Here is a 17,956-nt window from a genome sequence, read left to right on the forward strand (position 1 = left end):
TAAAAGGGAATTGAGTGTGTTGCCCTTGTCCGTTTCTAGGCATGCAGTTGTGATGGATGCCATATGCTTGTGTGACAAATTGAACATGGTGCTATAGGTACGACTACAAGGATGTATATTTGTAGCTGCCCTCAAACCCCTTCATGTTGCCAGTCAGCATCTATGGTGTATCTTTGTATTGCTCATCTAACACTGTTTACACACAGAAGGCATGTCTGAATACCAAACCACCTTATTCTCCAGAGTTACTTTAAAGTGAATGCGTTGTGACAAAGTGTAATGTGAGAAGTCCATGATAAAGAAAAAAAATAGCTAATTCAACTCCCTCCTGAATTACGAATTTCTGGGCCATTAAGTTTTGCATAATACACTTGTGGTGATTAACACAGAGCCACGTTGGCCTAACCCTAGTGGCACAGGATATCCTTCAAGTTATCAGTTGGTACGGAATCATTGAGCATGCTGCTGGTGTTTTGCCCCCACTGAGAATACCTGTGGAATACTAACACACATTTTGTTGCTGAAGGTCCATTACAGAAATACTAAAGTGAAACAGTAAATCATTTTAGACTGATAAAACAATTTTTCAGAACTGTATTCATGAACATTGTGGCAATAAGCGGATTATTAGATGAGAAAATGAAGATTTAACTTTCATTTTTCAAGTTTTATGCAGTGTCCGCACATCAGTGTGGAGTCATACTTCAACTAAGTATATTCTTTGACACCTTTACAACAGAATTCATCAATATTGGCCAGTAGAACATTAGCTAGACCCGAACAGACACCGTCAAATTCCATATCACAGCGAGCTGGTGCAGGAACTATAAGGTGGTGGTGGCGACACCAGTTTTCGTTTTTGCAAGTTATCTGGCTTATCAAGCCAATTCTCATGGTGGGAGTTTTTTTTTCGGTGTTGTAGAAGAATGATTTAATAAAGCTCAAATAAATTTTCTTTTTCGTGTCCCTTCAAAGCAAGCACTGTGCTACATGGCTTGGGCAACCTGTCAGCCACAGAACCCACGAGTGCTTTTGTTAGGCAAAATAATTTTGACAGAAACTTTCTTGAGGATATGCATCTGAAAATTTTTTTGCCTAGCAATAGTTCTTGTAAAAATTGACGAAATCCAATGCTTTCACCTGCGGCTTTGTGTAGCAAAAATCCAGAAAGCAGTGCTCAATAAATGTCAAAATCCTGTGGGCCTTTTTCGAGTAGATAACGTGGAAGACCCAGAACAAAGCGAAAAGGCAGGCCAGGCCTGCCAGCAGTGACGCTGTCACAAACAATCGCTGCGCATCCATGTGTAGCGCCTCCCTTCAACCTCTTCTTTTGTAAAAGGAGCCTTAAGGAGGCCCCCCGCAAACTGAAAGCCCGAGTTGTTAGCATCCAGGCGCAGCCTCTTCAGCAGGCCCTTTTCAACATATACACCGTCGCCGATGTCTACCTGTGAAACAACAGAACAAGCACAGATTAATTTTCTACACTGTTGATCAAGGAAAGGTTAGGAAATAAGGTAAGGTTTGCAAAAACGGAAGTAGCTGCTTCTTGTTGATAGGGTTTAAAGAACAAAGTACCCTTACGTATACCATACATGCGTTGTGCTGAGCTGTGTACTTTCACCTAAGACTAGAAAGTATTGGGAACTTCAATGCAAAAGAAAGACATTCATCTGCCTAGCTCTAAGCAAATGCGTTCCACCCCTTGGCACAGAATGAAATCTGGTGCTGTTCCAGCGGTTAGCACACATTGAAAGCTTCAAGCCTGATTTAGTATTAGGCCAAGGGTCAAGCTGTGCTCGATTAGTCGGATACAACTTTAGAAAAACAGGGGCCTTTACTCCTCCGAGGCGGATGCACACGAGCATCCACTAATGGGTGCGCACTCTGGACTGACGTCATGCGCCGGACGGCCGGTGGCCCGCCGTCGAAGATGGCCGCCCGGGCTTCGAACTGGGCCAAGTCGCGTCAGCTGTGCGTGTCAATGCCTCGTCACAGTGAATTCCCAATCTGTTTGTCATTGTCTATCATGCCGGAAATATTACTGCGAGCTTACAATGCGGCATCTGTGCCGCGTGCGTTTATTCTAAGCCGTGATCCGGCGAAGAAACATTGCAGCGAGCATCGCTGATGCTGCGCTACGCTTTGAAAATAGGATGCCTCGGTGATTGCTGCAAACACACACCCTGCCTGTTTGTTTCATGTCTTTTTTATTTCGCTCCTGAGTGAAGTTAAGACAAGAAAAGTTTGCCAAAGTCTGGTGCCTGCTGTCAGCGGCGGGTGAGTTCGTGTACCGTGTCGCTGCATTTTTCGTCGGACGGGGTAAAGTGATAGAGCAAAACCATTCTGAGGAGAAATTAGAAAAGTGTGCGCGCGTGAAACAAACCTACGAGCGTCTCAACAGAAAATATTTGACAAAGAAGCCTCCAATGCAAAGATTTGTCGCCGTCAACTTAGCGTGAGTGATCGTTGTCAACAGTGAGATAGCCGAGCGTCTAATGGCGGTGTTCGAGCGTTGTGTATAGCACCGTCGATTGATTTCTTTCCACCAGTGCTCACCGCGCACGCAAGCTGTAGAATGCATGCCGTGGCACAGTGACGCATAAGTTGTGTTGCCAGGGTTCCTGCTTCCATGCGTGTTTGCACTTACTCATATTTGTCCTTTTATTTTATATTAGCATTTGTTTTTGATAGTTTTCGTTCAGCAAAGTCATTACACATTTTCATTAGCCAATCTCATTCAAAGCACTAACTCCTGTACACTGCAGGACTGGCCTCTTCCATCTCATTAAAACCTTTCTCACTGGTCTACCTAGTCTTCTCAATCTGCCTACTCGCTGCGTTTTCTGTCCTTGTTTCTTGTATTGTTGCTGCAATGTGATTAACCAACTTGCTCAAAACATATTTTGATCGCCTATCAAAACAGAAAGGTTTAGAGATACATTTTCTTAAAAGCGTCATGTGGGTTGCACAGTAACTTTGCCTCTTACCTCTGCTCACGTTTATGCATCAGTGCATGTGGCAGCTAGCCAGAAGTGCACATGAAAGGCTGCATATTGTGAAACACCTTGCTATGCTGTTGCATTTTTCATGCATTCAGTCTTAGTAAACAAACGGTTTCGCTGCCTATCACATATGATGGCGAAAATTTTCAGCACGAATAACAATGTGCAGCGGGGTGTGATTTCTGTCTGACGCTTTTGCCGTTGCAAAGACATTCTTCAGTGAATGGAGCCCAGCAAAGCAGTGCACTGAGAGCTTTTGCAACTTTCACCATTTATTACTTCACAAATGACATTGTCTGAACCTGGCCGTTGATCGACATGCCGATGGCTTGTAAATTAAATAATTGACTCAATAAAACAAATTCAACTTCACTCAGCATTTTTTAGCACAATGCTAGCAGAGCTATTCAGGGTGAATAATTGTGCTTACATTGGTGTTACTTGCCCGGTCAGATAAATAAATACAACAATGACTGCGGTATGACTGTGATTTGACGTGCAGACTGCTAATGGTGCCTTGCAAGCGTGCCATCCACTACTGCTATTAATAGCTACCCGACTGAGTATATTGGGCCTAACTAAGCTAATGATGTTTGATAATTGTTCTTATTCACATTACTTGCCTAGGCCAGGTAACCAAAATAAACAATGCCACCACATGAATGTGTGTTTGCATGCAAGCTGCCAACAGTGGCTGTCACTGTCGCATTGGTTGCTGCCGTTTCACCAACAGTGGTGACGGCTTGACTGGGCTTTGACGTGCAGGCTGCTAAAGGTGCCTTTGAAGCGTGCCCTGATGACTGTTATTTCATCACAGGGCCCGTCATGCTCATAGGTGGCTGCCCACTAGAGTATTTTGGGCCTTCTGACATTGGCATTATTCATCTCAACGGGCTGGAAAAAACGGTAGGGGCAGCACAACTGCACGCAAAGCACAATGTGCTTTGGCGTGCAGGCTGCTAAGAGTGGCTGTCAATTTCATTCAGGTTGACTACTACTTTTTCGTGTGAAGCTGGACAGTGGCTGCCCGAATGAGCATTTCGGGTCCCACATAGTTATTCAGAGTTAATAACTGCATTTGCATTCAGATTTTCCGGCATTTCAGCACGTTTCCATGCCAACGCTTATATTGAGCATGATCTGTGCAGGACGTTGCTTTTTCAGAATTGGGCTTCCGTTAGAAGAAATATGTCATCAAATGAACCGCTTATTTATTTGAGAGGTCACGGGAGAATGCTTGGCTGCTGTGCTTGACACACAGTACACCGCTTCAGTGATGGGAGATCCATTGTTGCGTTTGCCGAGGTATGTGTGGCTGGCAGGAGGTCTGGACCTCGCTTCACGCAGAGTCAGAGACGAGGAGAGTTTTCTCTGCGAATAATTCTTTATACAATGTTTACATGTTGTCGTCGTTATCAGGACAGAGACCAACAGAGCAGCTGCAAGCTGCTTAAATAACACCCCTCAGTCCAAAGATCCCCCAGACAGTCCCCAAGGACGAAACAAGGTCGTGAGAGAGAGGGTCTGGGCAGCCTCCGGGGTCCTAACGCCGCTCTCGGTGGCCGGCGCTTCCTTGAACCGCGCTGCGGCGTCAGGACGATTTGGCAGTTGGTCAGAATGGTGCGCCGGGCAAGTTTTATGGCCCGCGTAGGACAAAGGGAACCAACTGCAAGGCACCGGGTCGAAACACAACCCTCCTTTGGAAACTGTCCCAAACACAGCGGGAGTCGTTTGTGGTGTGGGCGCCGCCGGAGAAAGGAGGGGGGGGTTGCATTGCTGCCGGGACAGGGAGGGGCCGAATAGCAGTCCGTGATCCGGTGGCTGCTTCCATCGTGGACGCCGTGCAGCCGCGAGGAAACTCGAGCCGTGCACGTAGTCGTGTCCGAAGCAGGCAGGCACCATGCGGGGATGAATGCTGCCTCGACGGTCGACAAACCATAGCACTGGCCTTCCGTCAGGCAAATCCCAGGGCACAAACATAACACAATATACGCTTCGAGAACTCGTTAGTGATCTTCTCGATCGTCGGTATCTCGTTGTGGTGAAAGAAATCGTGCACATGACCTCAGCGCACACGTGTCCTACTTCGTGCTGCTTCTTCTTTTCTCCACATTTTGTGGGCGTTTTCGTGAGGGCGTCGATAGTTTGCCACCCAAAATATGCGAAGCTTTGACCTCCCTCCTCCGCTTTAACACGGTGCTTTCGCTGACACTGAGCATCTTGGGTTTGTAATGGTTGCGATAAATACATTGTTTTATATAAGTACTTGTTCAGTAGCAACTGATTCATTTGAAGCTCGGAACAGGAGTAGTAAATGTGCCGTGTACATGTAAACAAGTACAAATGCCATGCAGAGTTGCTCTTTCTACTTTTGCCACTTGCAATGAAGCTAAAGAGCAGACGACGGGCAGCGTTGTGGAAGGCACGGGGTTATTTTTCTGTTGCGATCTGGCATGTGCTGTAGCACATGAGAGCTCCACTAAACCAGTCATCAAAGTCTTTATTTATACTGGGAATTGCGCGTTTCCTAAGCACGATTTTTTGAGCCGGATTATTTTAGTCGCGGAGGCAATCGGACGTCGCGCTTCATTCATCTGGGCGGGGCCTCCCCTTTTTTCTAAGTTTGTATCCGACTATAGTGACGCACAAGTGCTCGAGAACTATTGAACAAGACGCAATTGTTTTCGATTTACTGACTGCACTTGGGTGTAAAGCTTCTGTCTGAGAAATGAATAAACCACATACACAAGCAGCATTTTCTTAGTTAGCACAGTCTTTAATAGGTACTGATACCTTCAATTTAGAGAGCCCTGTATATTGGGCCTCATCAAACTAATTTCATAAAAGGTTTGGCAAGGTAGAAGCATAGAATTTTAGAGTCATTAGAAGACAGGTGAAATGAGTTATTTATTGCAATTATTACTCAAATTTAAAATTTAGACCACTCATCCCAATGAGAAATTGATGCAAGCAGTTTGTACATGCCACATAAGCATTTAGATATCAAAAATACGGATTAGAGAAAACCTTTTCTTGGAGGTTCATTATTGCAAGCAGTCATGCCCTCGAGGAGAAATAACTTCTTTTTCTGTAGGCAGAAATGAGGCTCGAGTATTTTATTGACACATATATATGCCCATGCAAATATGTTATCTCTGTTGTAAACCTTTTTTTCATGTATATGCAAGGTGTGTGTGTAACATCTAATTGTGCACAAAATCAAATCCATAAGAACCCGACAAGAAGCTAAACAAACAAGAGAGCAATCCCAGTGACAAGCCATGTTAAACCAACGAAGTAGCCATCTCAGTAACAAACCGTATCAAAAATTTTACTGACATGAATTCTGACCTTTGAAACATAACATGTGTATATGAATACTATCTACATTAGAGCAATGGGCAACTTTAAGCAATGGCTACGCCAACATCAGAACGATGTGGATGAGAAAAGAGTGGCATCAAATGCTTTGGCAGAGCATGCAGCAATGACTAAACACAATAGTGACTGGATAGTGTCTAGCATAATCGGCCAGGAAAGAAATTGGAAGCCATGCCTGTACCCGGATTCCCTGGAGATGCAATCAACAGGACACGTTTATCTGAAACCAAGGAGCCCACGCCCATCTTATGCTAAAACTTACTTAATTAAATATGCACTTCCACTTTTTATAGCCTTATTGTGAACAAGGCTTCCATATGGAAGGCAAAATGTATTGCTTTTAATGTTGTATTTGGTTGGTCTATGCCTGTCTTTGTCATGTTTCATACCGACCACACAGGCTTCTCTGAAACTCTTGATGACACAACTTTTGTGCGAAAGCATTGCTTAAGGCACTTTTCCGTAAACCATGTCTTTAGGTGGTACAACGCATTTTTCTAGACACTCTAGAGCACATTATTCAAGGCACGAAACCTCAATTCATGGTTCTTAAAAAGGCATTTTGGCTAGATTAATATAGTCTATATGGAGTATATAAGGCATAATTACTCAAGCACCCAATTATATTTAACTCAGAGGAGGCTACTTTAGGTAAATTCATTAAACTGAGGGCACTCCACCAAAACATAAAATTCATATCAGCCACTAGAAATCCTGAAAATGGCAATACAGTAAAATGATTGCATATAACACAAATGTATCCTACAACTCGAAAGGCAGCACCAGTTTTGTACGCACCTTTGAGAAAGCGCACAGATCACGTGCTTTATTGTCGTGCTGTCCAGCTTCCAGCAGTGCAGCAGGTTCCTGCTCGATGCAGGGATGCCTCCAGAATCCGCATAGCCTTCAAAAGTAAGAAATGTTTAATTTAATGTGCTGTGAACCTGGGAATTTGTGATTTACCAGTGTCATGTGGAATTGCAAAGAGAGCCTCACACAGCCAGCTGCATGAATTTGCGCCTGGTTGCACAAATGTCTTTTTGTTATATCTAAGGAAGTTACACTGATATTTTGTAACAAGTGAAGTTTCAGGAAGGAACGAAATCAGCAACAACAGGCTACCAGGACAATCAAAAACAAAACTCATATATGCATAAAACGTGGCGCATTGGATTAAACAAAAATATTGAGCACATGAAAAGCATTCTGAAAGCTAGATCGCGATTTTGTAGCGATGCTATTCCTTTTCGTTATTCGTTAGTGGTCTGACCGCCGCCCCGGCCCGTGCTACGTACTGCAACAGCCGGCCGTTTGCGGTGGGCGGCAAGAGTGGTATAGAATCGAGGGCTAAGTATCGCTACAAAATCGCAGTCCTTACTTTATTACGCACTACCGTATAACCTACGATTGCAAGAGCTGGCATCCCGTTCGTAAGAATTGGTTGGTCTATGTCTTTCTTAAAGGCCGGTGTCTGAAATGTCTGGATTAAAAATAAACTTCGTTACTGTAATATTGGCCTATGTCGGGTTTGCAACATTTATTTATTTATTTATTAGATACCTGCATCGCCCATGCGGGCATTACAGCAGGGGGGATTACATAATAAAGGAAGAAACAAGTAATCACATACATAAAGCGTGATAAAACGCATCATTGTTTTCAATATTAACAATGTCAGGCGAAAGAGCATTCCATTCTCTGATAGTCCGAACAAAAAAAGAATACCTAAAGACGTCACCCTTGAAAGGATACTCGCAGACTTTCAGCGCATGGTCGCGTCTCAACGACGTATAAGTAGGCGACTTAATATATCGTTCTCTCTGAATCCCTGTTTTTGAATAATAAACAGCGTGGAAAAATTTCAACCTCAGGTTTTTTCGCCGGTCTTTTATGCCTGCCATGATAATTTAATTTTACTTTCTGTCATACTTAATTTTCTACTATAGTCATTAAGAACAAACCTAGCTGCTCTGTTCTGCACTCTTTCAAGCTGTTCTGTGAGATCGGCCGTGTACGGATCCCAACAAATACAACCGTAATCAAGTAAACTACGGACATAAGTGAAATACAATTGCTCTTTTAATTTATTCGGTATTTGACTGAAGTTACGGCGGAGGAAACCCAATGAACGTATTGCCTTATTTTTAATATGCGTAATGTGCCTGTTCCATCTTAAGTCAGACGTCATTAAAATTCCTAAATATTTGTATTCGTCAAGTTTCTTTAATGCCATATTACTCAAGGTATAAGTGCATGGCTCAAATGCGCGCTTCCTTGAAAAGGTGACGTGAACACATTTTTCTACATTTAGTGACATTTCCCACGTATTGCACCACGTTCCTATAAGGTCTAAGTCAGTCTGTAATAATGAAATGTCATTTGCGTTATCTCTGACTCTATAAATGACACAGTCATCCGCAAACATTCTAAATGAAGACGTAAGATCACTTTCAATATCATTAATAAAGAGTAGAAATAAAAGGGGACACCTGACACCTGAGGAACACCTGAGGTAACTGGAATATATGCAGAAGAAAAACCGTTGAGCACCACAGACTGCTCTCTTGCACGAAGATATTCGGCAATCCAAGCTATGACACTATTGTCCAATTTGTAGGCCTTAAGTTTTGAGATGAGAAGATCATGTGCAACGACATCAAAGGCTTTTTTGAAATCTAGAAATATGCAGTCTATTATTTTGGTTTTGTCTATTGCCGAGGCCAGATCATGAAAGAATTCTACTAACTGTGTAGAGCATGAAAAACCTTGTCGAAAACCATGTTGACTAGAGCTTAGAATATTGTGCTTAACTAAGTGCGACATGACCGAAGTATAAATTATGTGTTCCATTAACTTGCATGGAATACTTGTTAAAGATATCGGTCTGTAGTTTTCAACGGCACTTCTCGATCCGCCTTTGTGAATGGGTACAACCCGTGCCAGCTTCCAATCACACGGTAAACAAGACTCAGATAAACACTTTGTAAATAACCGAGAAAAGTAAAAACACAATATTCCAGAACAGTTTTTAAGAATCGCTGCCGGAATATCATCAGGGCCACAAGCGGTCGTCGGCTTCATCTCCTGCAGTAATTTACGCAAACCTTCTACACCAAATATAACCTCAGGCATTTGTTTAATGTCCATTGGGCAGATCACATTAACACTACGAGAACGCCTTGGTCTAAACACTGACAAGAAAAAATCACTAAAAAGTTTCACTTTGTCTTCATCAGCGTCAATTATGGTTTCAGAGCTCTTTAAAGGGGGGATAGAATTGTTTTCTTTACCGTTGCACCTAACAAATCTCCAGAACTCTCTGGAATCTTTGAGCAACTTCACACCAAGGTTTTTGAAATACGTATGCTTGGCCTGTTCCGCGAGATTCTGAAAGCTTTTTTTCAAACATTTCAGTTCTAACCAAGTATTCGGGGACTTCGCTCTCCGAAACTTGAGATAAGCTCTCCTAATTTTTTGTATTAGTGTGCGCAGCTGGTGATTAAACCAAGGCTTATCCTTTGACCGTTTAGATGAGATAACATGAGTAGGAACAAATGTATTGCGCAATTCGAACAGCTTGTCTTTAAACAGCTTCCATAACTCTTCAATGCTCAATTCATCAACCAATGCATCAAAGGTAGGAAAATATGACTCAAACGCCGAAATTATAGCCGCGAAATCAGCCCTCTTATACACGTAAATCTTTCTGGGTTCCTTCTTCGGCACGGACACATATTGAACGTTTATATCAGCAGTAAAAACACAATGGTCACTTAAGCCGGGAAGTACATTCACATTTGTTAAAATGTTCGGGACATTACATAAGAGCAAATCAAGTACGTGACCTGTGCTGTCGCTCCGTGACGCATCACGAATGTACTGTTGAAACGAAAAATCACAGACGAGATCAAAAAAAGCAGAGTACACATGGCCAGTGACCGACGCTACCGGGTCATCGCACGACCAGTCTATACCCGGAAGATTAAAATCTCCCCCTAGTATTATGATATCGTTCTCAAGCGTATCAAGGAAAGCAGATAGCTGACGAAACTGGTCGTATGATGCTCCGGGAGGACGGTAATATGATCCAATAACTAGACTTTTCCCATTAGATAGCCTCACTTTGCAAAAAACAGACTCAAGATCGGCTGTAGAACCTTCCAGTGGAACACACGATAAGCTTGAGCGAACTAGAATAAATACCCCTCCCCCTCTTGCTCCTCGATCGCGTCTGAAACAATGATAGCCATCTGGAAAAACTTCAGAATTTAAGACACTCGAGTCCAACCATGACTCAGTGCCAATAACTATTGATGGCTCAAGTGATCTAAGAAGGATATGGAAAGAATCGACTTTATTTCTTATGCTCCTGCAGTTTATCACCAAAACGCTGAGCATTTCCTTTATGTTAGTCACTGGTGATGGTCACATCTGCTTCACTTTGTTGGTCACGCTATCAATCTGATAGCGGTTGTTGCCCATGTACAAGGTATCAAACTTCAGTACTGCTTTTATACCGTCTTGCCGATTCTGTTTCGCAAAATTCCATAAAAGGCTTCTTTTATCCCTCACCACGCGTGAAAAATCTTCGGAAATGCTGTAGTTCGTGCCCTTTAACTTGCGTGCATTTTTTAACACTTGTTGGCGTTCTTTGAAAGAGGAAAACTTCACTATAATTGGGCGGGTTTTATCTGCTCGATAGGTTCCTATCCTGTGAGCGCGCTCAATTCCAACATCATGAAGTTCCAGCTTAGTGCGGCACAGGTTTGAGACAAGTTCGCTTGATTTAGTTGCGTTTTCGCCAGTATCACTATCTTGAAAACCATAAAAAAGTAGATTATCCCGCCTTTGACGATTCTCGATATCGTCAATTTTTGAACAAAAAGTCGACAATGTTGCCTGATTCTGACGCTGCTGTGCCTCAACGTTAGCCAGTGAAGAACGAATATCATCCACTCCTGTGATTGTTTCTTCTAATGACACAATACGTGCCTTTAGTTGTTCTATTTCAGCAGAGAACTTGTTCTCCATTGCTGACAGCTTTTCCAATATTGTGTTTTGGCCTTCAAGTATTCGTTCAAACTGTGCAGTATTGGGCCCTGGGTTCAGCTCTATATCGCCTCCACACAGCAGCAAAATCAGTAAATAGAAAGCGGAACGCCTCCAAACAACAAACTGACGTCGTACGAGCACCCTGCGCGACTTTGAAGAAACACACTGCTTTGAACACAAGAAAAACAGAGTTTGGGGTGGAACCGGCAAAGCAATGCATACATTAATCGAAGAATAGTGCTTGTGACTAACCTGCGAAAGCAGTAAACAATACATAAGGGTTGATGCCATGTCGCCGGTTCCACGCCCCGTCGTCGTAGTGCCGCTTCGAGGCTTTTGTAGCTGAAGGATACCGCCAGCGTTTCCCGGGGCACACAGTTGCCATTCGTGAAGTGGGAAGAAGTCAGATTCAGCGAGCGCCGGGCACGTCTGTTGGTCCCAGAGCCACGCAAACGGCAGTCCATCGCAGTTCACTTCCAGTTGGGCGTCGCCGCCTACGTACGGTGATGTCGAAGTGCAGCGCGACACAAAAACGTCCATGAGGCCAATCTGCGAAAGCAGTAAACAATACATAAGGGTTGATGCCATGTCCCCGGTTCCACGCATAGAAGACAAATACGCGAAGACACTCAAGAACATAAACAATACACAGGTTCTCGCGACGTGGTCCTCCAAACCAAACTGTATACATACAAAAATCTTCATACAAGCTTCTATCCGCTTAAGCGTCAAACATAGGAATCGTGTGCCAACGCTCGAAGCCCATGATACATCGACGGATACATTACAGATGTACTGTACTTGCGGGAATGCATATATAACGAATAACTTCTTGCCAGAAAACTACCGAACGAACAGCAACTTTCAGTGTTTTCATAATTGTGTGCCCATTCAGGCATAGCAATCAAGGCGGGTAGCATATATTTTACAGCAGAATGCAAGTACGCTGTAACATCAGAGGAAGCCTTCGTGAAATTGCTTGCTAAATGTGCACAGCAAGACGGCCAACCTACGATCAGAAAGCGCTTTGCTCTAGCTAGTTACACAACGTTCATTACGTAAATCATAAGTTCAAGAATGCGCGCAAGGGCCAAACTTGCTTACCTTTCAAAAAGACTTGGCCAACGCTCCTTCGTCTCAAAGGTACCGAGGCACCGACGTCTTTCTGGCGCAAGCACTGTAGAACTTCCGATGAACTCTAGCTCCACAAAAGCACAACCTTCAACAGCCTTCCATACACTACGATTCGAAGCTCCAGTACCAGACTTTTCACGAGAGCGCGGGCAGGCAGCTCGGCAGAACAAAGGCAGCTCGAACGGGCGCTGTAGTAAGACACTCGCTGTCGACACTGATAGATCGCACGAAACACACGGCGAACTAACGGCGTTACACGAGTCCGGAGGGTTTGCGATGGTTACTGCACATGACAAGGAGCACATTTTGTCTAGGCACTTCTAAAATATAACTCAATTACCGCCTTACGGCAATGTGCATTTACGACAACCAACGTGGTATGTCGACCAAACGAATACTGCAGTGGCGCCACTCTGCGGTTTTTAGAAAAATGTGTCGTAAATGAGAAAATTACGTGTTTTTTCCTAACAACAATCGGTAGGGACACTTTAACAAATTTCTTGAGTCCAAAAGTGTTAACTTTGTATAAATATGCACTTTTTTATACGAAGTTTAAGAAAATTTACTGTATATGTATAAAAAAAAACGAAGCGGATGTCGCCTTCAAGATTCGCAACCGCTTCAGTCGCATGCAGTTTGCAAAAGCACGGCCTTCGAAATCAGACTTTGTCGCTCAAACGAAACTGTAGCTGGGAGGAGGGGAGGCATTTAGGCCCCAATTGTTGGGTTTACAGTGACTAGGTAGGCTTCCTTATTTATAAAGAATATACAGGGACTAACGCCGAACCATGAGCGAGCTTTAAGCAGGGGACACACGGTACGATTCGGCGTCCGATCCAACGTGCGTGTATCCGAACGGTCGAGCGGCGCGTAAGCTCCGCCCAGATCCAGCCCCCCTCTCCCCTCCCCAGCTTGAGTTTAGATGCACGTCGAGAAACGCAATATAAAAACTCTGCACAACACTGCTTCGCTTTACGTGAACACTGTCAATAACATTATGCCCCTGCAAGTGACAGAACACTTCACGACGGCGCGTTGTCCACTGACGGCTCCGGTAACAGCCAGCGATACGGCCGGCAGGCATAGCTAGGCGGACGCTGCGGCCGACGGCGCTTGATTCAGCCCGAGCTCGATGAAGAGGGCTTATTTTTGCCAAAACAATTAACGCTGTGCACTTAGGTAGCCCGTAATCAAATACAATTGGTTTACTCGACGCAGTCGTTGCGAAGGGCAAACGTGCAAGCGAAGCGAGCAGCCTCGCTCGGACGGTCGGTGCATAGAGATCGGTGTGTGCTGTTTGTCCGCGGAAAGGCCCTCGCGTCGCGGCTCCCGATTTCGACGGTAGCTTAGTGCTAGTGTACTAGGCGCTGTTTTGCATCATAAGCACATGTTCGAGATAACTTTATTGAACTGGTAACTATTTCGTGTCGGTAACAAACTGCAGCAGGCAAGGGGAAAAAAAAAAAGACGGCGAGAAACCGGCCTGCCAGCGCCGCCTCCGTGGAGGGAACGTCAGAGAACGTCACATCAGCTGCGGCCAAACGACGGTGCGGAGTGTGCGGTTGTCGGACACATCGGACGATGAAAATTTGCCCGGTTTGTCGCACGCCGGACGTCCGATCCGGCGCTTCGGCACGGCAAAACACCTCGATTCCGGCTGCCGTTCAGGCGCGTCGGACGCCGGATCGGACACTGAATCGGGCCGTGTGTCTCCCGCTTTAGTTGGCGAACACGAGCCCATCAGCGCGCCGTCCGTGCACCTCCGTCTGCTTGCAATGGTGGATGGCCTACGGGCTTCTTTGATGCCTACTGAGCACAAATTCATGATCACCGCTCGTATACACGCTTCCTACAGCGCTAGCTGTCGTGTTTACGAGATTATGTGCCCTCACCTTGAATTGGTGAGCCCGCTCGACATGATCGCATCTATTTCTAGTGCGTGAGGCTTTCCATTGACTGTCACTACAACTAACCAACGTTTTGTTTATTTTGTGCTACAGTGGGTTGTGACGATTCCGTTCACAGCTTCAAAGTGGACAAGAGACAGTCGTTTTCTCGCTCGTAGAAGCATGAAAAAGTGGGCTTGTGCTTGGCAATGAACTTTGACCGACACGCTTGCTTCCGGCCGGAGCAGCAGACGCGACAACTCGCCGTTTGTAGGCTGCCGGCCGATGGCGCCATCCCTCGCGAACGGCAAGATATTTACCTGCCGTAGAGAGGATCGGTCCAGGAACGATTCTTGAGGCGATTTTCGAATCCATCGTACAAATATAGAAGAAATTTCATAACGGCAAACGCCAAGACGAGTCTTTCCTTCGCCATAGTGGAACATTTTTCCTCAGTGTGGGGAGAGTTTCGCTGACCTATAGGCTATCAATTTCCTTTAGTATTCCAATTTGAGACTGTGATGCCGAACGGTCATCTCGAAATCATATTTTAAACAAAGATTTCCTACGTTCGACCTTCGGCGAGAGTAAGTTGCAAGTTTACAAGTACACTCGGCCGATAAAACTACTATCCTTAATTCCTATAGCTGTCTACTAATTTGTTGTCGCAATCGATGCTTCGCCTTTCGGACGAAACTGCGGCTTTTTATTGCTAAAGGTAGACTCGTACGTGGGCGTTCTCTCATTCTCATGGATTGTATGCCCCACACGCACAGCAATTTAAAGCGTAGAATATATAACTAAACAAAGTGTTGCTTTAGAACACGCCTTTGTATCTGTCTTTCCCGGATATATGTCGATGGAGAAATTCGTGGATATGCGACTAACTTCCCCATCAAATGGCAGTTACAGGATCGCTAAACATCACACATTACATAGCGACTAACAGAACCAAGGAAACGCGGTTGGTCGTAGCAGAAAGGCTTCAAACGTTAGCGCGCATCTCGCTTATTCTGCGGCTGCGGCTGAGAGAGGTCGTGGGCGCCCCATCTTTGAAATAATATCTGCGGTGAGTATGAAACATGGGACGATAGCTGATGGTGTCATGTGTGCTCTGACATACTACCAGCGTTCTGACAGCGAGCGTCTGCGTTCATCGAGTCACATGTCTTCGTGTTTGCCTGCCCCCGTCGCAAGTTGTTTCTTAATTTAAATGATGACATAATGTTTGCAGCAGTTCATGGAGTTGACAAAACTACTACGCTTACTTCGTATAGCTGTCCAATAACTTGTTGTCGGTATAAATGATCTGGCCTTGCGTGTGATACGGCCACTTACTTTTTAAATCGCAGAATCGGTCTCATTGCTAATATTAGACGAATAATTCACTTGGTCATCGCTCTTTCTTTGCAGTACCCTGGTCATGGAACAAAAAATGCAACACTATGAACAGTATCACGAAGTGGACGGCTATTACATCAGCAAGAGCTTTCCAGAAGAATGCGTCCGCTCGGCGCTCAGCTACAAGACGCAACCGGGGGACCTGTTCATCGTCAGCTACCCCAAGTGCGGGACAACATGGATGCAGCACATTGTTTATAACATCATAAATGGCCATCCACCTCCCAAGAACCAGCTGTTGAGCTGGATAGAGATGCCATTCCTCGAAGCCCAAGGGGCCGAATCTGTCGAGGACATGCAGAGACCGGGACCAATCAAGACACACATGGCTTTCCGCTTCCAACCCTACTCGAAAGACGCCAAGTACATCTACGTAGCGAGAAACCCGTATGACTGCTGCGTGTCTCATTTCTACCACACCAGGAACGCGCCCATCTACCGCTTCCAAGAAGGCACGTTCGATCAGTTCTTCGACATGTTCGTGGAAGGCAAGGTCGATGTTGGCGACTACTTCGACCATTTGCTGTCTTGGCATGCACACAGAAACGACCCGAACGTCTTGTTTGTAACCTACGAGCAGCTTAAGAAGGACATCAATGCTTGGGTCGTGAAGATTGCTGATTTCATTGGAGAAGAGTTCGGCCAGAAGCTTCGGAGTGACAACAGTCGGTTAGAGAACGTATTACTGAACATTAGCGTTAAAAACATGAAGGAAATTCTCAATGATTCTATGAAAACCTTATTTGATGATCCCGAGACCGCACTCGGCAGTAAGGTGCCCAAATGGATCGCACTTATGAGGGAATCGATAGGAGCTGACGCCTGCGATAGGCCAATGACAGGTGATTTTGTTCGGAAAGGCGTCGTCGGTGATTGGCGGAACCACTTCTCGGAAGACCAGGTGAAGCGATTAAAGAAGCGAATTCATGAGAAGACGCTAGGCAGTGATGTCATGGATTTGTGGAAGGACGCCGATATTCCGCACGGAGTGTTTAATGCTAAACTTTGGGCGATTTCGCGAGGCTCGTAATAGTTATGAAAACCGAACGGATCAAGTACTGCTTCCTTACGCTTGGTGATGTTCCGTTATTTCCCTTGCGCTTATATAGAATAAACGAAAGTGCTAGGGGAATTTTCGCACAAATAGAGATTGGATATTCAACGTAAGAGTTCTACAAGTGCACGAGTTTTTCTGTTTACCAATGCCTCATGTGTGTCGTGCGACCCTTAACGCTATTTAATTTTCTAACTCAATTGTACTTAGAAAGTATTACTCCGTTCCCTTCTAGCCACACGACCACAATAACTCTGCTTGTACAATGTTGCAGTGCGAGACGACATCGAACTACCTCGTGACCTGCTCGCAATTACCCTATTTACTCTAGCTTAAGTTAATAGCCAGAAATTACGAAGTCTAGAAAACGAAGGGGGGCTTTACTGTAAGCGCCGCTAAGCTATAGTACAAGCGGCGCACGTTCTTAGACATGTCACGCTAGGTGCAAAATGTGTATGTTTTCCCTACGGATCATTAAAAGGTGTCATTCTCTTGCGCCATGGTCATTTGCTTACCCAACTTCATTTATTTATTCAAAAATACCCGAACGCCTTCAGAAGGAGATCTTACATTGGACGACGACGGGGGGGGGGGGAAGCTGTTACAATTTAAAGATGGGGTTACATCGTTGAAGAGTTACCAGCATTACGTCTCATGGTATAGCTGGAGGATATCGCAGAAAATGAAAAATGCAGCTTGCTAGGAATAAGAAGAAAGCTGCCAATAAAGCAAGAAATTTGGAGCAGCTTTGGATATGGTTGTGCAAGAGGGAATAATAGCACTGGTAATTGTACTATGAAAAGAATAATTGAAAAACAGCAGCGAAAAAGCAGTGGTGAAGAAAAGGACACCGATTGTCATATACTGAGAGATGAAAAGTCGTTTTGAGACATGTGAAACTATCTTGCACAAACCGTGCAACGCGTAAGAAGATTATATGGTGAGGTACTACGTAATAAATAGTGAATTTTGTAGGCGCAAGAATACCATACATGCGATGGGAAAGCATCAAATCATACTTCAAGCCCAACTGATACATATAATTG

General features: G+C 44.7%; 1 protein-coding gene and 1 long non-coding RNA gene across 2 annotated transcripts; one reads left to right on the plus strand and one right to left on the minus strand.

The window, feature by feature from the left end:
- Positions 1-683: 683 nt before the first annotated feature.
- On the minus strand, positions 684-12,632 carry LOC135906801 (uncharacterized). The gene is made up of 3 exons (XR_010565840.2): positions 12,540-12,632; positions 7,182-7,287; positions 684-1,445 (listed from the first exon to the last, which is right to left on the minus strand). It is a non-coding gene; the product is annotated as an uncharacterized lncRNA (long non-coding RNA).
- A 3,258-nt stretch (positions 12,633-15,890) lies between these two features.
- Positions 15,891-17,161, plus strand: LOC135906823 (sulfotransferase ssu-1-like). Its single transcript, XM_065438418.2, has one exon. It carries the CDS (start codon positions 15,891-15,893, stop codon positions 16,884-16,886), a length of 996 nt encoding a protein of 331 aa, XP_065294490.2. The 3' UTR covers positions 16,887-17,161.
- The last annotated feature ends 795 nt before the right edge of the window (positions 17,162-17,956 follow it).

This window comes from Dermacentor albipictus, chromosome 7 (genome assembly GCF_038994185.2).
Source record: "Dermacentor albipictus isolate Rhodes 1998 colony chromosome 7, USDA_Dalb.pri_finalv2, whole genome shotgun sequence".
NCBI lineage: Eukaryota > Metazoa > Arthropoda > Arachnida > Ixodida > Ixodidae > Dermacentor > Dermacentor albipictus.

Coding starts and splice junctions, on each gene's coding strand:
- LOC135906823 (XM_065438418.2), top strand. CDS start 15,891: ATGCAACACTATGAACAGTATCACGAAGTGGACGGCTATTACATCAGC.